The sequence below is a fragment of the Sus scrofa genome, chromosome 8, assembly GCF_000003025.6.
Source record: "Sus scrofa isolate TJ Tabasco breed Duroc chromosome 8, Sscrofa11.1, whole genome shotgun sequence".
NCBI lineage: Eukaryota > Metazoa > Chordata > Mammalia > Artiodactyla > Suidae > Sus > Sus scrofa.
Genome location: NC_010450.4, coordinates 99,157,066 through 99,169,177, shown reverse-complemented (window position 1 = coordinate 99,169,177; position 12,112 = coordinate 99,157,066). Strand labels below are relative to the sequence as shown.

The 12,112-nt window shown below is 35.2% G+C and overlaps 1 protein-coding gene across 1 annotated transcript in view; it reads left to right on the top strand.

Annotated features, from left to right (window-relative positions):
* FAT4 (FAT atypical cadherin 4) overlaps positions 1 to 12,112 on the top strand; it is a 170,165-nt gene that overhangs the window by 142,954 nt on the left and 15,099 nt on the right. Inside the window, 4 exon segments of the mRNA XM_021101611.1 lie at positions 1,795 to 1,880; positions 2,730 to 2,909; positions 7,583 to 7,707; positions 10,219 to 10,436. Coding sequence (XP_020957270.1) covers positions 1,795 to 1,880; positions 2,730 to 2,909; positions 7,583 to 7,707; positions 10,219 to 10,436 — 609 coding nt within the window.

Genomic DNA, 12,112 nt, shown 5'->3' with positions numbered 1-12,112 from the left:
CAAACCTGCATCCTCATGGATGCTATTCAGATTCATTTCTGTTGAGCAACGGCAGAACTCCTAATAAAAGCTATTTTAAAGTATTTTTGGATTTTAACGCCAATCTTTTAAAATCATAACTGCTGTTTATATCTAAAATTGAATTTATTTGTATTTAAAAGGTGCTTAATAAATGTTAGTTATCCCAAACTGCCATTAACTCTGCCTTATGCAGCATTTTGAAGTAAAAATATTGGCTGTTGTGTTTAATCTCAGTAAAGTTTAAATTGAGTGGTGCCTAAGAAGCTACCCTGACTTCAGTGAATCCTAACAGAGGTATAACAAACACATTTTGGGGATAATTTTTCAGATTAGTAATAGGTTACTACACTCATTTTTGCCTGACATTTTTCAAAACCAACATACTATCAAACTAGCATGCTCAGAGAAAGATCTCTGGGAGAATACAGATGTAGGGAACTCCAATGTCCCTGATTACTGATGTACCCAGCCATATTGAATCTGACAGAATTAGAACAAATATGCGGATTCTGGTATATATATGTAGACTGGTGCTTACATGAGCCATAATGATTTTCCAATTCTGACAGGTGAACCTAATGGGGTTAGTAAGTACCTCCAAGCTTATGTAAAATGACCACCTTGCTTAGGTGTCATCAATGGGCTCTTATACAGGATAGAGGATTTTATCTGATGATCTCCAAGGTCCCCTTAAACTTCATGAACATTCGATTTCATCAAAGAAGGGCTAGGGAGCAAGAGAGAGGACAGAGAAGGAGGCACTGAGAAGTATGACCAATGGGAAAGAGAACGAAGTGATTTCAGTTCATTTGTACTATGTCTCCATAGCCTGATGGATATGGATAATACTAACTGGAAAAAATACCCTTGTTATTATTACTTCTGTCAGAGGAAAAATATCTCCCTATTTCAGAAAATATCCAAATAAGGCCTCTATTGGTTTTTGAATCTGTTGTTTCTAAAGGATTTTGTTGGAAATGGCAAAATCATTAACTTCTCAGCTTTGAATCATTGAGTAGACAGGATAAAAAAAATCCCAATTTACAGCAGTACTAGTAGAAAAATTCAACTGTGAAAGAAGGTGCATTTAATTCTGAAGATTAAATTGAATGAGCTATTATTCAAATAAAACTTTCCCTCAGGTATTTTTTTCCCCTTGGAGTGGTATAACCATGCTTTTAGAAAATAATATATATATAGAGAGAGAGAGAGAGAGAAAGAGAGAGTATTAACATTGACTAAAATACAACATCATTATACAAGTTGTTTTTTCCCAATTAAGAAATCTGTAAGATTAAAAAATGGACCTTTTTGTTTTTTTTTTGTTTTTTTTTGTTTGCTTTTTAGGACCACACCTACAGTATACGGAGGTTCCCAGATTAGGGGTCTAATCTGAGCTGTAGCTGCCAGACTATGCCACAGCCACAGCCACAGCAATGAAGGATCCAAGCTGCATCTGTAACCTACACCACAGCTCACAGCAACTCTGGATCCTTAGCTCACTGAGGATGAGCTACATTCTCATGGATGCTAGTCAGATTCATTAACCTCTGGGCCACAACAGGGACTCCCAAAAATTTAAGCTTTAGATATATCAAAGAGATATATACAACTGATTTGATCTTATAATTGTATTATATTACAATATGGTACATGAAACTTTTATTTTAATTTTAAAATCATGTCCAAATATAAGTCCTGAGTAGTGTTGGCTGAAAAGGACAACAAGGACAATACAATTCAGACTGAACCTTTCTTTCTCTTACTTTATAGGCAGCTTCCTTAACTGTGGACTCTTGTTCTGAGAACCAAGAACCAGGGTACTGCACGGTCAGTAATGTGGCAGTTTCAGACGACTGGTAAGTAAAACTACTAGTTTCATCTTTATTATTACTTGACATTCAAAAGGAAATTGTAGTTTAAAAAAATTACTTTATTGTGCTGGTATTTATAGAAGTTTAAAGTATGATGTTTTGTCTTCTCCAAAGGGATTTTTCATAGTGGAAAACAAAAAGTTAATCATTAGTCTATAACTTGTGTAAAAGGATGTAAAGTGAAGTGGTAAAGATGAGGATAAAGCTAAAGAAAGGAAAGCTTAACATAACCTATATCCTTTGAAAAGCTTCATGAAATAGTTGCATGTGACCTGGATCCTTCAAGGTTAGGTTAAGGATCCCACCTCTTTTAGATGTATTCTTAAAATTACATGTGACAATTTTTGACATATTTTTTAATAGTGCCTGAAGGTGAAATACAGCATTACCTCATCTAAAACATAAGTGATTTTGATAGAAATAGTAACAGAGAAAAAGAAATAGTGACACATCCGTTTGCTTTAATCAACACATTGCATTCCTTATCATCTCTCTAGTGAAGGAAAAATATAATCTGACATTAACATTAGAGCTATCACCTCTACTGGATTTTATTTTCTTTCTGCTAGTATGCTTCTCTAACACTCAGCATTGTTACAGACATCTCATTTGACTTAGTCAACTCATTTCCATGATGTTTTATTATTTTTCATACCCTGAAAATCTAGCAATCTTGTAGGTATCTGTTTAGGGGATACTCATGGATAGGTAATACTGCCCAAATTTTCCATGCTTTAATTTATGCCAGAAAAATTTATAGTCACTCTTTTTTAAACATTCTACTGAAATCTATTGTATTAGCACTATGGTACTTACCTTTCCTTTTTTATGTAGGACTCTTGACGTTCAGCCAAATCGAGTCACAGTCGGTGGTATCAGATCACTAGAACCAATCCTTCAGAGGAGAGGACACGTGGAAAGCCACGATTTTGTCGGGTGTATAATGGAGTTTGCTGTCAATGGAAGGCCTCTGGAACCCAGCCAAGCTTTGGCAGCACAAGGCATCCTCGATCAGTATGGAAAACTTATTTCTTACTATCTTAAAGAAAAAAATGCAAAAAGTATATGATAATTGAGCATCAAAAGATGAAATTATTATGTTTTATTCTGTTTTGAATTTTAACCATTATTTATAGCTGTGAAATTTTGGAAAAATATATGGATGCCTGTATGTATATACTTTACCATACAAAGTTGTGAAGATTATGAGTTAAGTAAGTCACATAGAAAAGAACCTGGCACATGGTAATATGTAAGTGTTAGCAATAATGTATGCAAAAACTATTGGAAATTAAATAGTTTTACATATAACTATGAACATTCCCTAAAACTCAATATATATTTAACAAGGAATCATTTGATTCATTGTAAACTATAAGACGTATTTTTTTCCTATTTGAAAATCAATTAGGTTCCAGCAATGATTTAGGAATTGTGAATATATTTTATTTTAAAAAGTACTCCTGTTCATATTGAATATTTGAAAAATTCAGAAAAATATAAAGTAGCCTATAAACAAACTACCAGAGACCAATACTCTTAGATTATTATCATGCTTATGACCTAAGCTATTATCATAATATAAAGTAGGCTTTTAATTTTTTTAATGACCACACAGTGGTATATGGAAGTTCCCAGGACAGAGACTCAGTTTGAGCTGAAGCTGCAAACTATGCTGCAGCTGGAACAATGCCAGGTCCTTTAACTCACTATAAAGGCCAGAGATTGAACCCTTACCTCCGCAGTGAACTGAGCTGCTATAGTCACATTCATAAGCCACTGTACCACAGCAGGAACTCCAGATGAGCCTATTTTAACTGAATCTATACTTTAGCTGTTTCCAGTTTTATTAATATATTAATAACCCTGTGATTAATATATTTTCACAAAAACCTTTGCTCGTGTAATTTTCTTGCTTGAGATTTCTAGGAATATGATTATAAATACAAAGCTGTGACTATTCCTCAATATTTGTAAATTCATTATTTTGGTACAATTTAACATTTGCCTTTATTTTTCTATTTGCTGTTATTGTCTTATTGAAAAATAGCAGTTAAACACTGAATTTCTTTTCACGTTAAAATAAGTTGTGACAGGAGGAGTTCCCATCGTGGTGCAGTGGTTAACAAATCCGACTAGGAACCATGAGGTTGCGGGTTCGGTCCCTGCCCTTGCTCAGTGGGTTAACGATCCGGCGATCCGGCGTTGCCGTGAGCTGTGGTGTAGGTTGCAGACGTGGCTTGGATCCAGCATTGCTGTGGCTCTGGCGTAGGCTGGTGGCTGCAGCTCCGATTCAACCCCTAGCCTGGGAACCTCCATATGCCGTGGGAGCGGCCCAAGAAATAGCAAAAAAAGACAAAATTAAAAAAATAAAATAAAATAAGTTGTGAACATCTTTTTAGGTAGAAACATAAAGATCTAATTCATATGTATTGCCAAATTACTTTCTAGACAGGTTACAGTGGTAGTATGTGTACATAATTTACTACTTCTATATATTCCATCTTAAATATAATTTTCTTACATTAATTTTCACTTAAATTATACTTTTTTTTTGGTCTCTTTTAGGGCCGCACCTGTGGAGTATGGAGGTTCCCAGGCTAGGAGTTGAATTAGAGCTGTAGCCACTAGCCTATGCCACAGCCACAGCCACAGCAACACCAGATCTGAGCCACGTCTGCGACCTACACTACCGGTCACGGAAATGCCGGATTCTTAACCCACTAAGCAAGGCTAGGGCTCGAACCTACATCCTCATAGATGCTAGTCAGATTCGTTTGCTGCTGAGCCACATGTGAATTCCCAATTTTCTCTTAAATTATACTTCATGTAAATATATATTTTGTAATTTTTCTGAAAATTGATAAACTTAGATTTTTTTTTAGATAAGAATACCTAATTTTTCTATCACTCTTTGTCATAAAAGATTCTAAACTTTGGGGGGACTGTCACACCTACTTCATGCAGAAGTTCCTGGTCCAGGGATCAAACCCGCCCCACAGCAGTGACCTGAGCCATTACAGCAACAATGCCAGATCCTTCATGTGCCACAAGGGAACTCCAAAGATTCTAAATTTAAGGCTAGAGCTTCATTGGATACATTTATTTTATATTATTATACTTAATAATCTTGGTTATAGCCCTAGACATATCTTACATTGATATGATGGATATATCATTTTCTTTGGATATGTTGGAATAATATAAGAGATAAAAGACTATTTAAAGGCTCCCAAATTTGAAGGTTTCTTTTCATTTTTATTTCAGATTTATCAGTTGTCTACAGGGACTCACATGCATTGACACTTCTATGTTCCAGACACTAGTCTTAATATTTTAGTCCATTAGTCTATTTAAGCTTTACTACCATTTTGGGAGGTAGATACTATTATTTTCATCTTACAGATGAGGTAATTGAGTTACTCAGAGTCTAAAAAACTTGCCCCAAATCAGCCAGCTAGTGAATTAGCAAAGCTGAATCATGAGGCACTTGGCTGATGCCAGACACAAAAAAATAGGCAAGGCAGGTTCTTGCTCTTGAGGAGTTCATAGTCTCTTTAATCCCCTATTACTAGCCTCTCGTGTGGCCCTAATATTGCCTGGCAATATATTATATTCCCCTAGTTTAATCATTTTCCACTCTCCTCAATGACTATATCATGCCTCTTCTTTCCATAAACCGCAAACATCATCTCCTGCATCCTTTTCCCGGCTAATGCATTTGCTTCCTAACATTAGCTCAGAATATTGAGGCAATGAAAACAAAACTCCCCAAAGCTCATTCTCCTATATCTGCCCATGCAACCTATAGTATATCCTGTATCCTATTACTAGGAACGAACTGTTCTTATTCCCACAAAGACCAAACCCATACCAGGAAACCATCTAAAACTAGCACGCCAGCTTTCTAAACAGTGTTTCTTTTCTCATTTCAACTCATGTGGTTATTTCTCCCACTTAATTTCTTTTCTTTGTAAAATAGTTCTCTTTGTCAAAGTGATCAATAACCTTTGTGTTGCTAAAATCAATGGTCAAATCTCATCTTATTTGAACTTCAGCAACACTAAAAACAGCTTTATTAGTTTGTTCGCCAGCATAAAGTACACCCTTGTTTTTTTACCCTGATTATTTGTACTTCCTTAGCAACTTCTCTTTTGTATCTATATTTGTTCTTGAAATCATTTTTATAGTCCTTGGTTTTAAATACTATATCTAAAGCTGGTGACTCTTAAATATTTATCTTAAACCTGGCCTATCCTCTGAACTTTTTGACCATATCCAACAGCATATGCAATATCCCATGTGTATTTCTAACAAATATTCAGACTTAAGTTTTTAGGCTAACTTTGACTCCTCTCTTTTTGATAAACCACATCTAATCAACCAGCAAACAGAATGACATTTCAAAACAAGTCAGTTCTTACTCTGACTTATTAGGCTGACCTCCCCCTTGTCAACCAAAAGGACCACAGACTGTAAAAAGGCAGAGAGGTAGTTTATGTGGGGTCTTAGAACTGCAATTCCATGATCACAGATTTGGGAGGAACCCAAAATAGTGTCCCATTGGAAGAAAATGGGCAGGGGTTTTTACGGGAAAAGAGGGAAATTAATGCAGGCTTTCACAAGTTGATTACCAAGAATTTGGACTGGAGGGTAAAATTATTCTATACATATGATTTGGTTATGGAACATATTTTTACTAGGGAAAATATGTTTTCCTTAGTCCAGAAAAAGTCTGGTTCTCAGCATTAGTCTTTCCCTTTTGCAACTCAGCAATTATTCGGCAGTTTTAGAGTGAGTGTTCAGCAAAAGTCCAGCCTGGGTAGCGAACATGGAGGTCCTCAGGTCACGTTCCAGTCATTCCTGACCTAGTTCTTTTCACACCCGTTAACTCCCTCACTATTATCTACCTACTCTTCTCCTTGTCCACATTGCTCTGACTATACCGGGACACTTATTGTTCCTCAAACATGCCAGGGACACTTTCACTTTAGGACTTTCACACTTGGCTCTTCTCTCTGCCTGGAATAATCGTCTACCAGATAGACTTTGCTCTGTCACTTTGTTTAGGACTTGATGAAAATATATCCTTCCTTCACTGCCTAACCTAGAGTTATCCCCCCCGAACCCCAACCCCCTTTCTCTGCCATAATTTTCCCACAGAATTTTTCTTCTTTCTAACATACTACACATTTATCTAATTTTTTGTTTTTTGTCTGACCCCCTCACAGGAAAAATAAATACGAACTCATGGATTTTTTTCATCACTTTATCTCCATGTTTAGAACTATATTTGTCATGTATTAACCATTCAGTAAACCTTAGATGCATGAGTTCTCTGGTGGAGGAGAGGCGTACTGAGATAAACACATGGCCCCAAGATCACATGAACCAGTGTTTATTTCACCGAGGAGTTTTGCTCAATAAAGAATTAATTTAAAGAAGAAATTATCACCTATTTTTCTTTATTGTGTAAGATGTTATTTTGTTTAACCTCTCTTTTATGAATGAGAATGTGTTACAGGACAACTTCTAGTTCTGTTAGATGCTCCAAATATAGTTGTTACCTGAGTTTCAAAGAAATGAGTGTGTGAAAACTAAACAGGTTAATAAAAGTTTGTCTCATTTTAACAATTTCCACCTATTTGGTTTTGTGCTTCATGATCTATACTCTGATTTTATTTTAGATGCCCTAGACTGGAAGGTGCTTGTACTCGGAGTCCCTGCCAACATGGTGGCACGTGTACAGATTACTGGTCGTGGCAGCAGTGTCACTGCAGAGAAGGATTGACTGGGAAATACTGTGAAAAATGTATGAGAGCTGTTTCATCTTCCACTGGAAATTATAATAACCATGAAAAGTATAAATATATGTACCTAAATATGTAATCGAATTAAAATAATTATGTTTTGATTCTAAATACTGAAAAATTAGTAAAATAATAACAGTAAAATACAATAATTAGTAAAATACAGTGACATTTTTAAATTCATGTCTTCAACCTGAGGAAGAGTGAAACACTTTTAGAATTATTTACTAAATATTTCCAGAGTTTCTATTTTATAAATATATCATTTAGTTATTTTTGTTTTACCTGTAGGAATCCTAGGCAATTTATAATTATTACTGTATTCAGGTTTTGGCTTAATATTATCTGCTTTTAGTGTGTATTTCTCTGGTGACTATGTTATATTTGGTTGAAAAGTATATATATTAAATCATTGAACACTGAGTTTGAAACATCATATAAGAGAGGTAAAATCTGTTATAGTTAAAGGTAATACTTAAATTTTAAATTATAATTATTGGAATTGGCTTTGAATATTCATTTTAAAATTCTTTTATTATTTTTTCTAAATCTTAATACTACTGTTAATAAGACATTTACAATAATCAAGCCATCATTAGAGCATGGCATTCTCTAATTTCAAGCTATACATCCCACTAACCCTAATGGAATTTCTTTTATAAATATAGCTTTATTTTCAGGCAAATAGTTACTACTTAAATCATTACACTTCTCTGACTACTTTTTTTTTCAGCCGCATCTGTGGCATATGGAAGTTCCCAGGCCACAGATCAAATCTGAGCTGAAGCTATGGCAATGCCAGATCCTTAACCTACTGTGCTACAACAGGAACTCCTCTTACTACTTTTTAAGGAGTCACTTGATTCTATTATAATATGAGAATGAATAGAAATTTATGATTAAATTATGTATGCACTGTAATCAAAAAGATCTTAGTAACATAGGTATAATTGCATTGAGGATAAAATTAAACACAGGAAAAGTACATTTTCACAAAATTTTCTAAAATGATGAGTATTTAGGAAGTAGGAATCCAGTTATATTCGGAAAATAAAATGTCATTCACTTGAGGAATGCCTGTGGTTTCTTTTTTAAAAATTGATATATAATTCACATACTATAAAGTGTACCTTCTGAAAATGTACCATTCAATGTTGAAATCCTTGGGAGTTCATTTTGTTTATGTCCCTCCTATAGCTCTATTAGCTATAACAAATTTATATACTTCCATAGTATAAACATTTTATCAGATGAGATAAATTGTAAGTATACATGATGACAGCTTAAATTCTATCTGATTATTACTACTAATGAAGTTAGTTACAAAAACAAGTATTTTACACTTCTGCGTTCAAATTTTCCATGTTAGAGATTAAACTTTAAAGATTAAAAATCATTTTAGCTGTGTAAATATATATTGATTTTTTAAACTGAAGCATAATTGATTTACAATATACTGTTAGTGTCAGGTGTCCAGCAAAGTGATTCAGTTAAATATATATGTATATATATATCAAATGTATATATTCCTTTTCAGATTCTTTACCTTATAGGTTATTACAAAATACTGAGTATAGTTCTCTGTGCTATACATTAGGTCCTTGTTAGTCTAGAAACACAGTGAAACTGATAAACAATTTTTTCAAATGTGGCTATATTTTTAGGTATTCATAATTTATATTTCATGTATCATATATTTTAATGAATTTTTTCCAAAGGAATAGTAAGTGTCATAAAATTTTTTACATTGCATGGTTCTAAAATGGTTTAAGCATTTTAAATCAACTTACACAATAATTCACAAGCATAAATTATTTTTTCAGAGGAGCACTGAGGGACACTAATACCAAAAACTTATATTTTCATTGTTCTTTTTAAAGTAATTTTTTGTCACCCTAGAAACTCTTTTAAGAAATGCCTATTGGGGAGTTCCCATCGTGGCGCAGTGGTTAACGAATCCGACTAGGAACCATGAGGTTGCAGGTTCGGTCCCTGGGTTAACGATCCGGCCTTGCCGTGAGCTGTGGTGTAGGTTGCAGACGCGGCTCAGATCCCGCGTTGCTGTGGCTCTGGCGTAGGCCAGTGGCTACAGCTCCGATTGGACCCCTAGCGTGGGAACCTCCATATGCCGGGGGAGCGGCCCAAAGAAATAGCAAAAATAGACAAAAAAAAAAAAAAAAAAAAAGAAATGCCTATTGGGAGTTCCCGTCATAGCTCAGTGGTAAGGAACCCGGCTACTATCCATCAGGATTAAGGTTTGATCCCTGGCCTCGCTCAGTGGGTTAAAGATCCCACACTGCTGTGAGCTGTGGTGTAGGTCAGAGACATGGCTTGGATCCCACAGTGTTGCTGTGGGTATGGTGTAGTAGGCTGGCAGCTACAGCTCTGATTGGACCCCTAGCCTGGGACCTGCCCTATATGCCACAGGTATGGCCTAAAAAGAAAAAAAAAAAAAGAAAGAAAGAAATGCCTATTCGATGCATTCATGTTTTTCTTTCTTCACTGGTTTTCAGCTGTTACTCCTGACACTGCCTTATCTTTAGAAGGCAAAGGGCGCTTGGACTATCACATGAGTCAGAATGAGAAGCGGGAATATCTGCTGAGACAGAGCATACGAGGTTCCATGTTGGAGCCTTTTGGTGTGAACAGTCTGGAAGTAAAATTCAGGACAAGAAGCGAGAATGGCATTTTAATCCATATCCAAGAAAGCAGCAATTACACTACTGTGAAGGTAAGATAAAAGCTAATGGTGACTTCATTTGATTAGACCGCCTGCTGTGTCATGGTTTAAATCACTTCTCCCATAATTTCTGTCCTTCTCTTTACAACCCATTAGAGTTCCGACTAATGCTGGGCACTATTCCAATATCATCTATCTTAACTATTCCTCAGGCATTGGCCAGAGTAACAAAGATCTGAATGGTTTGGTTTCTAAACACTTTTGTTTAGTGTGGAGACCACTGCTAGGTAGGCCAGCATAGAAAGGATTTGTTGCAATCTGTTCTGCCAGATTTTTAAAAAAAATTATATTGTTTTTACTCTACTCATAAACAAAAATATTTATCCATTTCATGTCTTTGAAATGGATAAATATTTTTTTCCAACAAATATTCCAAACACTGATATGTATATATTAGTTGGCAAGACTATTATAAGAAAAAGAATTTGAAACTTTCTGAATTTATTCTGGAACATACATTCAATTCACCATGCATGTAAATCCTATGAAATTAAATATCTTTGGAAGTTATTTCATGTAAAATTTCAGCTAACTTCTCCAAATAATTTCTAAATAAATATTTTTGAAACATTATATTTCATGATTGATTTATCATTAAGCTTTTACACATTTTTTCTCAGCTGTAAGTGAGATGTTAAACTGGCAAATGGTTTTATTACATATGCATTTCCTGTCAGCGCTTAGCTTTCTTAATTTCTGAATTTATTATTCTGATTTATTCTCCACAAGTAGGACATTGTCTCTCAACCCATCGGTGTTTTTAGGTTAGTTATATTGACTTCTTTTTATTAATATCATTTAGTTTATTATAATTCTGCTGAAATTTTTATATGAATTTTAGTAAATTCTTTTTTTTTTTGGTCTTTTTGCCTTTTCTAGGGCCACTCCTGCAGCAGATGGAGGTTCCCAGGCTAGGAATCGAATTGCAGCTGTAGCCTCCGGCCTGTGCCAGAGCCACAGCAACATAGGATCTGAGCTGTATCTGCAACCTACACCACAGTTCATGGCAACGCCAGATCCTTAACCCACTGAGCAAGGCCAGGAATCGAACCCACAACCTCATGGTTCCCAGTGGGATTCGTTAACCACTGAGCCACGAAGGGAATGCCCAAATTTTAGTAAATTCTTAAGAAAACAAATCCAGATTTCTTGAATTATTTTCACTTCTAAAATAAATGTTTTTAAAATTACAGAAAGCTTAGTTCATAAGGAAAAAAGCAATACACATAGAAAATTACTAGGTTTAATTCACATGTGATACTAAAAATAAAAACAGACATTCAGCTCTAAACTTCAGCCTCTTTAATCTCAAAATTTCTCTCCATTCAGGCCAACTCTGTATGTGGCATGTACATACCTTTAAGTAATACAAAAAATATATTTTTAAAATTCTCATAATTGCCCTGCTACAGCCATCCAGCTGGGAATGGTTTTACACCTCCATCCCCCTCCCATATCTGTAATGCCCAGAAACATTTTTTATTGCCATGGTTTTGCAGGGGGCTCTACCAGTATCTTATGGGTGGAGGTCAAACCTGCTGCCACACATCCTCAGTGCACAACACAACACCTACAACAAAGAGCCATCTAGTCTGAAATGTCAGTAATGCCAAGATTGAGCTCTGCCCTAATTTAGTTGGAGAATATCTTCAGGTTATAATTTTACC